Genomic DNA, 17075 nt, shown 5'->3' with positions numbered 1-17075 from the left:
TGTTCCTCTGTGTCTCTCTGGTCAAATTAAAATAAATGAATGAATAAATACAATTAAAAAAAAAAAAAGGAAATCAGTAATGTTTTACTCAAAAGTCCTAAAATTGGGGACCAGCAGTTAGCGTAATGGCTGTCGCTAGACTCCCATGTAGTCGACTGTGGTTCAAGTCCCGGACCCGGTGGCTTAAACTCACACTGGGCGCATGTGCGTGCGTGCCCAAGATCCCAAAAGGAGAATGGAGGAGAAGGGATTGTGGCGTGGCCATCCACCTTGGGGGGTGATTTCTCGCTTTCTATCTCTCTGTCTTTCTGGTGAGCGCACGCGCCCTATAGCAAAAACCTCTAAACAACAAAAAAAAGTCCTAAAATTGTATTTTGCCAGTTCAGTCTTACGTTCAAATTCTCTTCTGTTGAATATGCAGTGTTACCGTGGTCCAGTCTTTCCGTTTAAATCCTGGAAGTTGCCATTCAGCATTTTTATTGATATTTCTTGTCCCTAGCATTAAACTGGTCATTTTCTTGGTTGCCTTTTTCTCTCTTATTTCTGTACGTGTCTTTCGTTTTCCTGGTGGAGCATTTCTTTCAGAACTTCTTGAAGAGTGGGTCTGCTATTGGCAAATTCTTTCAGATCTTGTTTATCTGAGAATGTTTTTATCCTTTCTTTCCATATAAAAGATAATCTTGCCGGGTATAGTATTCTTCGTTGAAATTGTTTTTCACTTAACACTTTGAATATATTTTCCCACTTTTTCTTTGCTTGTGTTGTTTCTGATGAGAGGTCTGAGGTTAACCTGATTAGATAACCTTTATAAGTAACCTGACGTTTCTTTCTTGCCAATTTTATATTGTCTTTGTAGATTTGGCCAGTCTGGCTGTGATGTGCCTTGGAGATGTTCTTGGGTTAATTCTGTTAGAGGTCCTTTGTATTTCTTGGGTCTAGATATCTGAATGCCTCTCTAGATTTGGAAAGTTTTCTTCTAAGATTTCATGGAATAGATTATCAATGCCCTTACTAGTTTTCCTTTTCTTTTCTTTTTTTTTTTATTGCAGTCTGAAAACAGCCACTGTTTATTTACTGACCAGATTACAAAAATAATCATGGTGGAGTCCTTACTTTATCCTTCTAATAAGTCTGTTGATCTGGTCTTCCCTGTTGTCAGCATCTCCACCTTCTACAAAATAGGTGGTCTTTTTCTTCATTCTACCTCGTGGAGAAGATAATTTGAAGGGCCACAGGAAGTTATTTGCTTCTTTGAAGCGTTTTCCAACAGTACAGATTTCATGAATCAGATCCTCCATGCAGATGATGCCGAATTTTTATTACCAAGAGATCGCGCAAAGAGTTATCTGTCAAAGCAATTTGCTTCTTATTGATTTTGCCATAACCACATTTGTAGATCAGTTCACTTACTGACTTCAGGTTCGGGTACCCCATGCAATCTATGGTTCCACAATTCTCAGCATGTTAATTGAGGCCTTGTTGAGTTTAACAAAGGTACCATTGCAGATCTGGTGAAGACAAAGGAGCTGCAACACCTTTTGAACCTTTGGGCTCACTCCATTGATACCTCTGATCCTGATGACAAATGCCAACTTGGGTTCTGCAGGTACATAGAAGTTGCCAGCTTTTCTTGCCGTCCTGGCCATGCGAGTCTCAGTTGTGTACATCTGTCTATATTCCTTATAATAGTGCTTAGCTTTTTCATAGGCAAGCTTCCTCCTTGCCTTTCGAAGCATCTTTTGAGTAAACTTCTTTCTTAGGCACTTGATCTTCAACTCTGCAAAATTCCTTTGCTTTTTCTTAGGGTTTCTGGCACAGCAGGAACCTTTTTCTTGGTGGCTTCCATGGCAGCAGGACCCTTTTTCTTGGTTTCTGCTGCAGCAGGAACCTACTTTTTCTTCTCTTGAATGCCCTTCATGGTTCCAGCTGGAAAAGAGCCATGCCCTTACTAGTTTTCTTACCTTCTGGGATATCAGTTATCCGGATGTCTGCGTGCTTGATGCTGTCTAGTATTTCTCATATAGTATTCTCAATTTTTTGGGTTATTTTCACAGCTTTTTGGTTGTTTTTTCTAGATCAGAGGTTTTGTCTTCAACATCTGAGATTCAGTTTTCTGCATGGACTAATCTGCTTTTAATACTTTCGAGGGAGGTTTTGATCTCCTGAATGGCAACCTTCATCTCTAGCAATTTCATTTGACTTTTTTATGGTGTGTATTTCCTCTTTCAGATCATAGAAGAACTTCAACATCTCCTGGAACTCGTTGTCTCTTTTCTCCTGCATCTTCTGGAGTTCATTCTCTCTCAGCTCTTGCATCTCATTTAGTTTTGTCATTATGAATATCCTGAATCCTCTCTTTTTTTTTTTGAAGAGGTTATTGCTATAGGGCATGTGCACTTGCCCGAGAGACAGAAAGCGAAAAATCACCCCCCAGGGGGATGGCCATGCTGCAATCCCTTTTCCTCCAATCTCCTATTGCGATCTTGGGCACGCACGCACACGTGCCTGGAGTGAGTTTATGCCCCTGGGTCTGGGACTCGAACCGCAGTTGACTACATGGGAGTCCAGCGACAGCCATTGCGCCAGTTACTGGTCCCAATATTCTGAATTCTCTGTCAGACATTTCTATGAGTTCTACTGAACTGTCTGTGGATGCTGAGGGGTTGTTCTTTTCCCTTAGGGGAGAGATATTTTCTTGATTTCTCATGTTTCTTGTGCCTCTGTGGTTGTTTCTGATCATTCTGTGACAAAAGTCTATCCTCCACTGTGCTTTGCAATGTGGTATCCACAGAAAGATTAGGATGTATAAAAAGAAATTTCTTCATTAAAGCAGGAGGTTCAACAAGCAGTGAGGATTTCAGTGACTCTAAAAGTATTCAGATGCATGACTACTGTGCACCTAAGCCTATCTAGACATTCAGTGTGTGAAGAGTGAAGCTTAGAGAAAGTAAGGTTTTAAAAAAATTAGCAAAAAGGAAAAAAAAAACCTAGAAAAATGTTACTAAAAAAGAGGGGAAACATTTTTTTTACATGTAAAAAATTAAAACCACACAGCACGCTAGCACCGCATGAACACACCAGGACACACCTCAGCTTTAAAATGGCTTCTGGAATTAGCAAGTGAAAGAAAAGGCCCAAGGTGCAGAGAAGTGGTTGAAAATTTTTTTAAAAAATTAAAAATTTAAAGAGAGAGTGTGAGACAGACAGACAGAGACAGAGGAAAGACGGAGGTCGCCCTGTCTTGTCTGAATATTTTGGGAGTCTAGGAGATGGAGTTTAGAGCATAGCTTCCCTGAACACGCCAGGACACACCTCAGCTTTAAAATGGCTTCTTGTTTGAATATTTTGGGAGTCTAGGAGACAGAGTTTGGAGCATAGCTTCCCTGAACACACGAGGGCACACCTCAGCTTGAAAAAAATAGTGTTGTTCTTTTTTAAAGAAGAGACAGGCCTGTCAAAGTGGTTGAGCCAGTGAGGCATTCTAAAAGCCCCAACCTTATACCCTTTTTGCAACAAGATGGAAAAACATATATAAATAAGGTGAAAGAAATTTCTGTGTCTCTCCATCTCCTCTTCCAAGAATTTCACTTCAGTGGTGGTCATCTCTTCCTCCTTCTCTGTTAACTGGTTACAGTTGAACAATACCATTTTTTAGGTTACCCTGTCTGAGAGAGGATGGAAGCAGCTGGGCTGCAAATGTAGTTTTCCTCAGTGTCTTCAGGGGATTGGTTCTGGGACCTTATGCATATACCAAAATTTGAGGACACTCAAGTCCCATATATAAAATGGGGTAGTATTTGCATATAACCTACACATATCCTCCCCTATACTTTATTTTTTTTTTCCTAATTGCCAGAGAGTGCATGCACTTGCCAGAGTCAGAGGGAAAAGGAGAACACAAGCCTCCATGGGGTGTGGTCTTGTGCAGTCCCTTCTCATCCACATTGTCAGAACGTCAGGTACACATAGATGCCTGGTGTGTTTTCCAAACCACCAGGGCCAGGATTTAAACTGCATGGTCAGCCATGTGGGATCTGGCTCCCTTAACCACTAGGCCATGGGGCCACTTGTACACTTTAGATAACTTCTGGCTTACTTACAGTACCTGAAGCAACATAAATGCTACGTAAGGTAACAGTGTGAAGCTACCTAAATGTTACACTGTGTTGTTTAAGGGAAAGTAACGACGACGACAAAAAGGCTGTAAGAGTCCCCTATAGTCATACTGTCATAAGTAACTACATAGGACATGTCAGTAACAACAATGTTTTCTGTCAGTGGTTGGTTGAACCTGCTGTCCTGGAACATGAGGGTTCAGAATGTATCATCTATAATCATCTCTAATGTCCATTATAACTATGAGGAGGCACTGTTTCCTCCATATTCCAGATAGATAAAACAGGACAATTGACTTGCCCTGTTCTTCCCTCTGACTCTTGAGTTCTTTGAGGTTCAAGATTATTCTGAAGCCCAGGAGTCCCTACCCCACATATCTCAGACCTAACCTGGCGTATCTCAGGAGTCTCCTTATCTCTCTGATGGCGTGACCCGAGCTGGTGAAGGCTGCCTCTAGGGCTGAATGTGTATAGTCACCCACGATAGGGAGCCATTCTGAGAGCTGTTGTTAGGCAACTTCATCGTTGTGCAGACACGCTTACACACACCTGCTTGGTGCAGCCTACCACGTATCCAGCCTATAAGGCACAGCCTATTGCTTCTCGTGGGCCACTCCCACGTAGCATTGTTTCATCATTGACTGAACTGTTAAAGGGGTGTATGACTGTAGTTAGTCTTTATGCTAACCAGGGTCTGGGGGGTTCAACACTGTGGTGGACACACTAATTAAAACTCGGTTTAAACTGACCTATTAACCAGAGGAAGGCCATTAATGGGAAAATTGCCAAAATTCAAATAAGGTCTGTGGATTAGGTATTAGTATGAGGATCTTCAAAAAGTTCACAGAGGGACCAGCAGTTAGCGTAATGGCTGTTTCGCTGGACTCCCATGTAGTCGACCGCGGTTTGTGTCCCGGACCCAGTGGCTTAGAACTCATGCCGGGCGTGTGTGCGTGCGTGCCCAAGATCCCGAGAGGAGAATGGAGGAGAAGGGATTGCGGCATGGCCATCCCCCCCGGGGGGTGATTTCTCACTTTCTATCTCTCTGTCTTTGTCTGGCGAGCACATGCGCCCTATAGCAAAAACCTCTCAAAAAAAAAAGTTCACAAAAAATGCATTTTATGAAAAAACCATACATGGGTTTTGATTTTTTTTTCCTAAATGTTTTCTTTATGTTGGACTGACCCTATTGCCTAGTGGTTAAGCTAGCCAGATCCCACATGGCTGACCATAGTTTGAATCCTGGCCCTACTGACTTGAAAAACACACTAGGTGTTTGTATGTGTGCCCCAAATCCTGGCAGGATAGAGAAACGGAGGAGAAAAGATTGTGGCATGGCTATGCCCCATTAGGTGTTACTTTCTCTTACTCTCTTTGGTGAGCATACATACCCCCAGCAATTACAAAAACGTTTGTCCTGGTGGAAAGTAGCTTAGTGGCTACTTTTTTCCTGCAGGAAAAGATGGGGGAAGGGTTTAGTGGATCCCCCATTTTCTGGAGAGTTCCTTGGCCAGCCAGGCAGGCAGTTAGGAGGGCCTCTGCCCTGGCCACTCATCGGGTCCTCTCTCGTCAGCCTTCTCCCATGTGGTGGAGAACACAGCCTTCTTTGGTGATGTGGTACTGCGCTTCCCAAGGATTGTGCATCACTACTTTGACCACAACTCCAACTGGAACCTCCTCATCCGGTGGGGCATCAGCTTCTGCAACCAGACAGGCGTGTTTGACCAGGGACCCCACTCGCCCATCCTCAGCCTGGTAGGTACTGGGGCGGGAGAGGGCCAGAGTGCCACTGTCTAGTGGTGGGCTGGGAGTATCACATCTGCCTCCAGTTGGGCATAAATGTCAGTGCTTGTTTGTTTTCTTTTTTAATGTAATTAGCCTCAGGGCTTCCTGAGCCACAGAAGACCCCCATGAAGGAATTTTGTTTTGACTTGGGTCTCAGCATAGAGAGAGTGGCCCTGGGGAGCAGGAGGCAAGACAAGGCAGAGGATGACTAGCTTTTCCTCATCCACAGATGGCCCAGGAGCTGGGGATCAGCGAGAAAGACTCTGACTTCCAGAACCCATTTAAAGTAGACCGCACAGAGGTGAGCTGCTGGGACCTATGGCTGTGTCTTCTCTGCCCCTGCTGGGCCAAGGGAGGCCAGGACCTGTGGGGAGCTAGGGGTCTAGGGTGGATATAGAGGCTTTGGCTTAGAGCCAGGCGTACCTGGGTGTGAGCCTAGAAACTATCACTCTCTCACTGGTGCCTTTGGGCAAGTCATTTCTCCTCTTCTAGCCTCGGGTTCCCTACCTGTTCCTGGGGCATAGACCCTGCCATGGGGAATGTCAGGAAGCTGTGAACACTCATTCCAGCACACAGTAGGCACCCCATGTCAGTGGATGTCAGGGTAGCCAGTGGTGATCAGAATGGAGGAGAAGGGATTGCGGCATGGCCATCCCCCCCGGGGGGTGATTTCTCACTTTCTATCTCTCTGTCTTTGTCTGGCGAGCACATGCGCCCTATAGCAAAAACCTCTCAAAAAAAAAAGTTCACAAAAAATGCATTTTATGAAAAAACCATACATGGGTTTTGATTTTTTTTTCCTAAATGTTTTCTTTATGTTGGACTGACCCTATTGCCTAGTGGTTAAGCTAGCCAGATCCCACATGGCTGACCATAGTTTGAATCCTGGCCCTACTGACTTGAAAAACACACTAGGTGTTTGTATGTGTGCCCCAAATCCTGGCAGGATAGAGAAACGGAGGAGAAAAGATTGTGGCATGGCTATGCCCCATTAGGTGTTACTTTCTCTTACTCTCTTTGGTGAGCATACATACCCCCAGCAATTACAAAAACGTTTGTCCTGGTGGAAAGTAGCTTAGTGGCTACTTTTTTCCTGCAGGAAAAGATGGGGGAAGGGTTTAGTGGATCCCCCATTTTCTGGAGAGTTCCTTGGCCAGCCAGGCAGGCAGTTAGGAGGGCCTCTGCCCTGGCCACTCATCGGGTCCTCTCTCGTCAGCCTTCTCCCATGTGGTGGAGAACACAGCCTTCTTTGGTGATGTGGTACTGCGCTTCCCAAGGATTGTGCATCACTACTTTGACCACAACTCCAACTGGAACCTCCTCATCCGGTGGGGCATCAGCTTCTGCAACCAGACAGGCGTGTTTGACCAGGGACCCCACTCGCCCATCCTCAGCCTGGTAGGTACTGGGGCGGGAGAGGGCCAGAGTGCCACTGTCTAGTGGTGGGCTGGGAGTATCACATCTGCCTCCAGTTGGGCATAAATGTCAGTGCTTGTTTGTTTTCTTTTTTAATGTAATTAGCCTCAGGGCTTCCTGAGCCACAGAAGACCCCCATGAAGGAATTTTGTTTTGACTTGGGTCTCAGCATAGAGAGAGTGGCCCTGGGGAGCAGGAGGCAAGACAAGGCAGAGGATGACTAGCTTTTCCTCATCCACAGATGGCCCAGGAGCTGGGGATCAGCGAGAAAGACTCTGACTTCCAGAACCCATTTAAAGTAGACCGCACAGAGGTGAGCTGCTGGGACCTATGGCTGTGTCTTCTCTGCCCCTGCTGGGCCAAGGGAGGCCAGGACCTGTGGGGAGCTAGGGGTCTAGGGTGGATATAGAGGCTTTGGCTTAGAGCCAGGCGTACCTGGGTGTGAGCCTAGAAACTATCACTCTCTCACTGGTGCCTTTGGGCAAGTCATTTCTCCTCTTCTAGCCTCGGGTTCCCTACCTGTTCCTGGGGCATAGACCCTGCCATGGGGAATGTCAGGAAGCTGTGAACACTCATTCCAGCACACAGTAGGCACCCCATGTCAGTGGATGTCAGGGTAGCCAGTGGTGATCAGGCCATGTTCCTCCCTGCTCTGAGCACGTAGCTGGATTTTTTTTTAAATTATTTTATTTAACTTTATTTATTTTTAATGAGAAAGAGACAGAGAGAGAGAGAAAGGGAAAGTGAAAAAGCAAGCCACCAGGTCTGGGACTCTAACCATGGTCAACCATGTGGGAGCCCAGCGACTTTAACCACCACACTGCCTGCCAGATGCTAGAAAGGTTTTTTAATACAGTGTTTGTGCACTCGCTGGAGAAACAGAAAAAGTGAGAAATCAAGTCCTGGGGGGATGGCCATGCTGCAGTTTCTCCATTCTCCTCTCAGGACTTTGGGCACACATGTACACATGCCTGGCATGAGTATCAAGCCTCTGGGTCCGGGACTCAAACCATGTTCAGCCATGTGGGAGTCCCATGCTTTTACCACTATGCCACCTGCTGGTCCCATCAACTGGGCTTTTTTTTTTTTTTTTTTTTTTAAAGAGATTTTTATTAAAGGGCAAGTGCACTCGCCAGAAAGACAGAGAGAAAGTGAGAAATCACCCCCCTAGAGGGTATGGCCATGCTGCATTCCCTTGTCCTTTATTCTCAGGATTTTGAACACACATGTACTGGCACCTGGCATGAGTTTTAAGCTACCGGGTCCAGAACTTGAATCGCAGTCAGCCATGTGGTGGTCCATTGCCTTAGTCACCATGCCACCTGCAGGCCCCCACCAGCTGGACTTCTTTTTTTGTTTGTTTTTGTTTTGTTTTGTTCTGCTTTAAAGCTTGTACGCTTATAGAGGGGTGAGAGGGAGAGAGAGAGAGATAGATAAAGACAGTGAGAGGGAAAGTGAGAAATCACCCCTCAGAGGGGATGGCCATGCTGCAATCCCTTCTTTTACAGTTTCCTGCTGGGATCTTAAGCACACATGCAAACATGCCTGGTATGAGTTTGAAGCCACTGGGTCTGAGACTCGAACCACAGTGGGCCATGTGGGTGTCCAACAACATAACCGCTATGCCATCTGTTGGCCCCACCAGCTTGACTTCTTAACCATAGTCTTGCACATGCTCTCATTCTAGGGCCTGGGGTGGGCTCTGAGGCTAGAGCTGCAGTTTAGGGTAAAAGATGGGGACACATGCAGTATAGGGAGAAAAAAGGGATCAGGGCAGGCCCAGGACAGGAGGGACAGGAAGGGCCCCATGTGTGACTAGGACCAGACTTGTCATATTACAGGCTGTCCCCGGGTATAGGATAGGGTGTCACACCTGTAAGGAGTCTAGGATTTTACCCTACTGTGGGCTAAGAGGCTTACCTGCTACTATTTCATGGACACCAGTAGCTCACTGCCTTCACACTGTTACAACAAAAGCAGGAACCAGACTCTGGTTGGTTCCTCTTACTCCCCAAGTTCCACAGTGGCAATACAGAGGGGCCCAGGCAGATGCTGTGCACAGAGTGGGTTGTCCTGATTTATTATCCATTACCACCCACATAAGAGATCTGGGTTGAGTTGCAGATCTTCAGTGCCATTGCTGATAATCACAGGGAGCACTGGTTGGGCCCACAGCACTCCTCATCCTCCAGGGAGAGACATTCTGTGGCTTGTTCTTCCATATACATTATACTCGGTTTAGATCACTGTTAAGTTGTTGGACTTTGTCATCGTAGAGCTTTGGCCTCAGTTCACCTACATGGCATAACCCAAGGCTGCTCCGGCTTCAAGAGAAGGCGATGAATTTATGTCCGTAGATTGAAACAAGGTTGTGCTGACCTAGGTGCCTGCACAAGGTCACTGTTGGGGCCACCTGGGATGGCATTAGACACAGCAGAAGAGTTCAGTACTTGTCATGTCTGTGGATGGGACAAGACGCACAGCTGACCAGATTGTCAGCCACAGCTGCTGCTGGGCTTGGGCATATTCTCGGATTGTTTTGCCAGGTGGCAGTGCTGGATCTAAGGGACAAAGAGCATTGATTATTCCCCACACTTTCTGGAACCTAAGGTGTTCTTTCCATAGATGCCAGGATTATTGTTATAAAATCCACACGACCATCCCAGTACCTGGAATTCCACTTTTTATCCAATCATCTCACTTGGACCTGTTGTTTCCAACCATCAGCTGTGAGTGGGACCAAGGGCATTTTTACAAATTTATAGATATCCAATATATCACCCCTCTTTGTCCAGGGTCACCACTGCAGAGGGACTCAATAAGCAGTATATTCGGCCAAGTGATCATAATTCCAATAATCTCAAACCACACCATTTCAAGCAGAGACCTTGGGGCCTCAGACCGGAAATAGGGAACCTTCTGCTTTGTTCCAGTCTGTGTGTGCTGCCCCATCTAGCCCAGTGATGCATTTAGATGGCAGTGACCTGGACGGTGTGAGCTTGGTCAGCTATTTGATTCCAGCTGGTCTCATCAGAGAATGGGTCTTCCTGTGGGCATCTAAGCGAGTGATCTGGCCTGAAACCACAATTCGTTTCCAGTTTGTGGCCCCACAGAGGGGTAGATGTCTTTGATCTGTCAGGCTGTTATCTACCAAGTGGCAGGCCACATGGCCAGACACTGACAACCATCAGTAATAGTACCACACATCTGGTGGTTTGAGTGTGATCAAGGAAGGGGGGACAGTCTTTAATTCAGACTGTTGTTTGACTGACCTTTATGGCAGTTAGTCTCCCAGCATCGGCAGAGGCCGGAGGGCTACTCCCAGAGCCACCCTCTGGGTTCGATGATTCTCTATGAGGACTCTCAGGACTCAGCATAGCCTTGTATTCATAGCTGTGATTTACTGCAGAGAAAGGATACGGAGCAAAGTCAGCAAAGGGCAAAGGCATCAGCAACTCTCTCCATTGCCTCCACTGCCTACCTACCCAGGCTGGTTGGGTGAAATCCGAGGGTGAAATCCAGAGTCCTCCCCTAGTGGGGGCCCATAGGATGTGCCTAATCCCCCAGCAGCAAGGCATGACGACACGTGTAGACTTGTTTGCCAGAGACGTTCACTAGAGACGTATGGCCAGGTGTTTGTGGGAGCTGGTTACATGGGCACCCTTTGTGTAACTTGTGCCAAAATTCCAAATTCCAGAAAGAAAGCAGATGTTCAGCATAAACCATGTTGTCTGCACAAAGACACAACATCATTAGTTTTAGCTTAACTGAACTAATGTGGAGCAGCCTGAGTACTTAGGGACTCTCCAAATCAAGGGCCTTGTTGAGCCAGTGGCTTTGCTTTATGCAACAGAGTAGGGGATATAGTGTTCCCTGCTGGGGTAGCTGCCACCCCTCATGCAAAAGCAAGGTGACACATCCCCCAGGGTTACTTGCTGCAATCATAAGCCTAATTAATGGCCTAGGTCAGGAGCAGTCAGGTGTTCTTGGTGCACCCAAGAAGAACGTAAACGGTTGCTTTTTCTCTCTCTGTCATTAGGAAAAGCAACCATGCATGTGAGATCTGACTCCCTTAACCACTAGGCCATGAGGTCAGCCCCTGTCCTACTTCTTATGTGTATATCACTCGTATCAGGCTGACCACTGTCCCTTTTTAGGGGCTGGGCCTGCTCTTCAGGTGCTCATAGTTGGGTGGGGAAATTCAGGGAAATTCAGCCCAAGCAGGATGTTATCACTGTACCCATGGGGATGGGAGGCGAGCTGAGTTGTGGGACCCCAGTGAGGAGCCTGACTAGCCTGGGCAGGTTGGCGGTGAAGGCTATGGGAAGAGTCAGAGTTGCTGATGGGCCAGTTGAGGAAGAACCATCAGGCAGAAGGATGAACTTATATGAGGTCCAGATGTGTGGCACATTCAGTTGTTCAACATCTGGTGGGCAGCCATTGACTTCCAGCCCTGGGAGGACAGACTGTCCTGCTGTCCTGGTGGTAGTATCCTAGCTGGGGAAGATGGATGGTCAATGAAAGGTATGCTGTGGGGGGCTTATAGGTGGTTAAGGCACTGGACTCCCACATGACCAACTACGGCTCGAGTCTTGGACCTGGCAGCTTGCTTTCTCACTTTCTCTTGTCAAATTAAAAAAAAAATAAATAAAAACAGGGACCAGCAAATGGCATAATTGTTATGTTGCTAGACTAACACATAGTTAATTACGTTTCGAGTCCCGGACCCAGTGGCTTAAAACTCAGGCTGGGCATATGTGCGTGTGTACCCAGAATCCCAAGAGGAGAATGGAGGAGAAGAGATTGCAGCTTGTCCATCCCCCCTTGGGGTTGATTTCTCACTTTCTGTCTCTCTGTCTCTCTAGCAAGCACTCATGCCCTATAGCAAAAACCTCTCTAAAAATAAATAATCATCATCATAATAAATAAATTGGCACCCGCAGATGGTGTAGTGGTTACATTGCTGGACTCCCATGTAGTTGACTGCAGTTCGAGTTCCAAACCTGGTAGCTTAAAACTTATGCTGGGCACATGTGGATGTGTGGCCCAAAATCTCAAGAGGAGAATGGAGGAGAAAGGATTGCTTTGTGGCCATCCCTCTTGGGGGTCATTTCTTGCTTTCTGTTGCTCTGTTGAGTGCACGCACCCTATAGCAAAAATCTCTCTAAAATAATAACAATAATAATAAAAATAAATAGAATTAAATAATTCTTGTAAAAATGTGTGCTATGCTAGATGGTGACAAGGCTGTGGAGAAGAGAGGAATGCCCAGAGTAAGTTGGGGGTGCATTTGCTGTTTCACATGGCCTGGACACAGTCTTAACCAAAGAGATCTCAAGAAAGTGTGGGAGCCTGCTATGCATCTTGGAGAAGAACATTCCAGACTATTGGAGCAACACATGCAGAGACTGACTTGGGAGCATATCTGAGGGGGTGGGGAGTGTGAGATGATGTCCGACTTGTAGGCTGGATCGAGACCCTCTGGAGTCTTAGACAGGGATCTAGCATTCATCTGAGGTGTGCAGGGCCAGGTGTCAACTCTAGCGTAGCACCGGGAAGGACGAGCCTGGCTGCTGTGGAGCCTGTAGGATTTGTTGAGGAAGGAAGAGTGTATATGTGTGTGTGTGTGTGAGAGACAGAATAAGAGAAGCATTAATGGTGACTGGAAGGTTTTTGGCCTAAGTGCCCGAAAAAATAGGGCCACATTTTTCTCCATTGGTTGGAAATGAACTTAAGAGTTTATTACTGCACCTGGAAAGCATCTGAACAAAGATGGCAAGGAGGCAGTCGGACGTATGACCCTAGATTTCAGGAGGAGGTCGGAGCTGGACTACAAATGTGCGAGTCATGCCCATGTAGGGGACACGGAGAGTCACAGGAAGGAAGGAAGCAGCCATGGGGGGGGGGTGGGCAGTGAGAAGCAGCCAGATGAGAGGAGTTAGAAGAGGGAGAGATGGGCTTGTCAAATGCTTCTGGGAGATTATGGAAGGTGAGGACTGAGAACTGGCTGCTGGATTTAGCCACATGGAGACCATCTATGCTTCCCCTCCTCACTCTGCCTCCTGTACCTACAAGTGAATCTTGGCCTGGGGACCAGCAGGTGGCATGGTGGTTAAGGTGCTGGACACTCCCACATGGCTGTCCTTGGTTAGAGTCCCGGACCTGGTGGCCTGATTTCTCACTTCCTCTCTCTCTCTTTCTCTCTCTTTCTCTCTCTCTGTCTCTTTCTCTGGTCAAATTAAATAAATGAATAAGTAAAATTACAAGTAAATCCTGGCCCTCTTGTGCCCACATGCACTGCCTCCCCTCCTGTTTAAGGTTAAGGTTCTGCTTTTCCAGACATGGCCAACTCTTCCTCCAGCACCCGATCTTACTCCTCTTACATACTTTGGATAGGGGTCCAGCAACTCGACACCCCACATCATCAATTCTCCCCTCCCTAACAGATCAGTCCATCAACATAAAAATAGCTTAGATCGGAAGTCATGTAGCCAACCATAGGGTAGGGAGGTGGGAATCCTGGAATAATTCCACTGTGGCCTCCCACTTGCTGTGTGACTTGAGCACATCACTTACCCTCTCTGACCACACTACTGTGTTGATTTTCCAGAGGTATGACTCAGTCCAACCTGGTGGATACATTAGTCCACAAGGTGGAGCTCCTACTTTGTTTTTAACAACTACCTTGTCACAGTTGCCCTAAGAACAAGTAAAGGCAGCCTGTTGCACGTTACTCCTGAGTGTTTGCTACTATTGTATTTCATAGTCTTTTTTTTTTTTTAGAAATATTTTATTTTATTTAACTTATTTTTTAAATTTGACCATAGAGGGACAGAGTGAGAGAGTGAGTGAGATGTGGGGAGGGGAGTGAAAAATCAAGCTGCCAGGTCCAGGACTCGAACAGCAGTTGCCCATGTGAGAGTCTAGCACCCCCAACCACCATGCCACCTGCCGGCCCCTTATATTTCATACTCTAACATGACTTATTGAAAGAGTGCTGCTGGGAAGCAGACAGGTCCTGTGCTAGGGGCTAATGGCATGTGACAGTGCCCGATATCATCCTCCTGTCCTCACCAAATATGTCTTTGGAGGCGGCAGACATGAAGCAGGGGACCACAAGGCAGAAATGCTGAGGAGGCGGCAGTGCAGAGTTAATTGCAGAGCTAAAGAGAGCAAACCGGGAAGGAGGCAGCCAAGGCAGGGCATCAGGGCAGGTCCCGGGGCAGCAACTGCAGAGCTGGATCTAATATGGCAAAGAGGGCAGGCTGCAAAGTGCATTCTGGGCCCAGGTCACTGCATGTGCAGAGGCCAGGAAGTGCAAGGGCTCAGGGAATCCGGGAACCAACAGGCTGGGCCTGGGAGATAGGAATGGAGGTGTAGGCAGGGCAGGCGAGCAGTGCACCACGTAGAGCGTAACCTGAGAGTCAGAGTAAGGCTGGAATCCAGAGTGTGGCATGATCAGATTTGCTTTTTGAAAAGATTCCCTTGCAGTGAGGAGAATGGATGTGGGGAGACCTTGGGGTGGTCCTGGGGCCATCCAGGAGAGCCATAGGTGGTGACAGGGATGGTGATAATAGAGGTGGAGAGAAGTAGATGGATTTGAAAGTGACTTGGAGTTACAGCGAGCCTGGCCTTGGTGAGGGACTCAGTGTGGAGGGAGAGGGCATACTCTTAGACTGAGGCATGGGTTACCACTGTTCATTAGGACAGGGATGCTGGGCGAGTTCTGGGCTCTGGGGAGATAGGGCCATGCCAAGTTTGGGCGTGTTTGGGTCATCGCCACGGAGGTGTTGGGTAGGCACTTAGATGTGGAGATGCATGTTCGAGGGGTCATTGACCAGCAGGCGTAACATAAGCAACAGGTTAGGTTGGGAGAGAGCACAGAAGAAGAGCAAAGGGCTTGGAGTTGCAGCTAAAGAAAACTTCCACTGAGTCCCTATCCTCTGCCACTCTTGCTTGCCATGTGTGCTCACTGCACCGGCCACCCTGTCTTCTTCCCATCTCTGCCCCTGTACACAGCCTCACCTAGAGACTGCACTTGTCATTCATGACTCCTCTGCCTTCCTCCCCCTAGAGCAGGGACAGGTCGGGGGTGCGATTCCCACGGTCTGTGGTTGTCTCGTCCACTGGGCACCCCACCCTGAAGGAGTCTCTTGATTATTTCTCAGATGTCCCTTGCAGGTTCCACAACTCAGCTTCTGTACCTCTGCCTAGGATGTCCTTCTTTCCTCACCTCATTAACGTGGCAAATTCTGCTTTTAAGACCACTCAGCAGAGACCAGCAGGTGGCGTGGTGGTTAAGGTGCTGGGTACTCCCACGTAGCTGACCATGGCTCAAGTCTCAGACCTGACGGACCTTGCTTTCTCACTTTCTTTCTCTCTCTCTCTCTCTGCGTCTCTCTCTGTTAAAATTATAATAAGTGAATGAATAAATTAAATTTTTTTTAAAAAAAGGACTACACAGCAGTTTTTCCCAAAGTCCTTTAACTCTGTATGTTGAAGGCTTCCCAAGGGCAGGTCTGTGTCCAATAGCCCTCGTCCTACTCCCTGTCAGCTTAGCTTGGAACAGACTAATCAGACCATTCTGCTCTTCCCCTCAGTTCATTCCCAGCACTGACCCTCTCCAGAAGGCTCTGAGAGAAGAAGAGAAACGCCGGAAGAAAGAGGAGAAGCGGAAAGAGATCCGGAAAGGCCCCAGGATCTCGCGATCCCAGTCTGAGTTATAACTCCAGAGCTGCCCAGGGCACCGGAGGCCAGGAGGAGACCAGTTGGGAAAAAGCGGAGGCAGGTGTGGCTGTGGTGCAGCAGTACTGCCCATGCCAGTGAGCAACAGTCCTTCCACGTGGGAGGCCACATTTGCTAAGGGGACTGGGCTTCAGAGGGTGGGTTTACCTCCCAGGGAACACTGCTGCAGACAGAACCCTGTGGAGACCACAGGGGAGGTAGGAGGCACCTTGGACCTTCTTTGTGGGCTAAGAAGGGTGGCAGGCTGCTGTCCTTGGTGAGGAAGTAGAAGAACCAGGCTCTGAGCTACAGGGAGATGCCACACCTGCTGCTGCCCCCACTGTGTCACTGAGTTACCCAACCTAGGTATGGGCCCCTCTGCAGAGACAATAAAAGCCAGAAAACTCTTTGGGCTGACCAAGGCTAGTCAGGGGGCTTGAGAGAACTGGGGCCCTCAAGAACACAGAGACCAGCTGGGAAGAGGTTCCTGCCTCATTAGGAGGAGGCCCAGGCCCTGGCTGGTAGAGGCAGAAGCTTGGTTTAGGCCTCTGCTTCCTTCTTCAGCATTGCCCTTAACAAAGGATCAGTGTTATGGGAAGGAAGGGGGACCTAGAAGTTTCCTGGGAGGGTGCTTACCCCAAGAAGATCATCATCTCTGTCCGTAAGTGTTTGGAGACAGTCATGAACTGGTGCAGGGAAAACCCTTGACTTGTGGATGGGAGCTGCAGGGACATAGGCTGAGGTCCTGCAGGACATTATGCTTTGTGATGGCAGGGCTGCCTTTAGTAGGACTGCCTTGAGTCGGACAGTGAGGTCCCCATCTCAGGAGGTGTACAGACAGACCTGAGGCCTGCAGTGGGTTTCTGTGGGCCTTGGTAAGGGCAGCTGCCTTTCAGTTGTGCCCCTCCCAAGCAGAGGGAGGGGCTTCAGTGAGAACCCTGGCTTTGCCTTTTTGACCTTGCCATGCCAAGGGCTGCCTCTTTAAAAGACAGACACATACAACCATCCCCAGATAGTCCCCTCCCTTACTGACCT

General features: G+C 47.7%; 1 protein-coding gene and 1 long non-coding RNA gene across 3 annotated transcripts in view; one reads left to right on the top strand and one right to left on the bottom strand.

Moving 5' to 3' along the window:
* The window catches only part of CCDC134 (coiled-coil domain containing 134), a 21112-nt gene extending 4665 nt beyond the window's left edge, over positions 1-16447 (top strand). For both annotated transcript variants that reach the window (XM_006150721.3, XM_027772737.1), the window contains exons 5-7: positions 5689-5870; positions 6130-6201; positions 15917-16447. In XM_006150721.3, the coding sequence (XP_006150783.1) occupies positions 5689-5870; positions 6130-6201; positions 15917-16042 (380 nt within the window). In that variant the 3' untranslated portion in view covers positions 16043-16447. The remainder of the gene's footprint in view (positions 1-5688; positions 5871-6129; positions 6202-15916) is intronic.
* LOC102495853 (uncharacterized) lies at positions 9369-11179 on the bottom strand. Its single transcript, XR_334862.3, has 3 exons — positions 10802-11179; positions 10589-10719; positions 9369-9877 (listed from the first exon to the last, which is right to left on the bottom strand). It is a non-coding gene; the product is annotated as an uncharacterized LOC102495853 (long non-coding RNA).
* Positions 16448-17075: the final 628 nt, after the last annotated feature.

Source organism: Tupaia chinensis, unplaced genomic scaffold, assembly GCF_000334495.1.
Source record: "Tupaia chinensis unplaced genomic scaffold, TupChi_1.0 Scaffold000294_5, whole genome shotgun sequence".
Classification (NCBI taxonomy): Eukaryota; Metazoa; Chordata; class Mammalia; order Scandentia; family Tupaiidae; genus Tupaia; species Tupaia belangeri.
The sequence above is the reverse complement of the archived record's forward strand: the minus strand, read 5'-3'. Positions and strand labels throughout refer to the sequence as shown.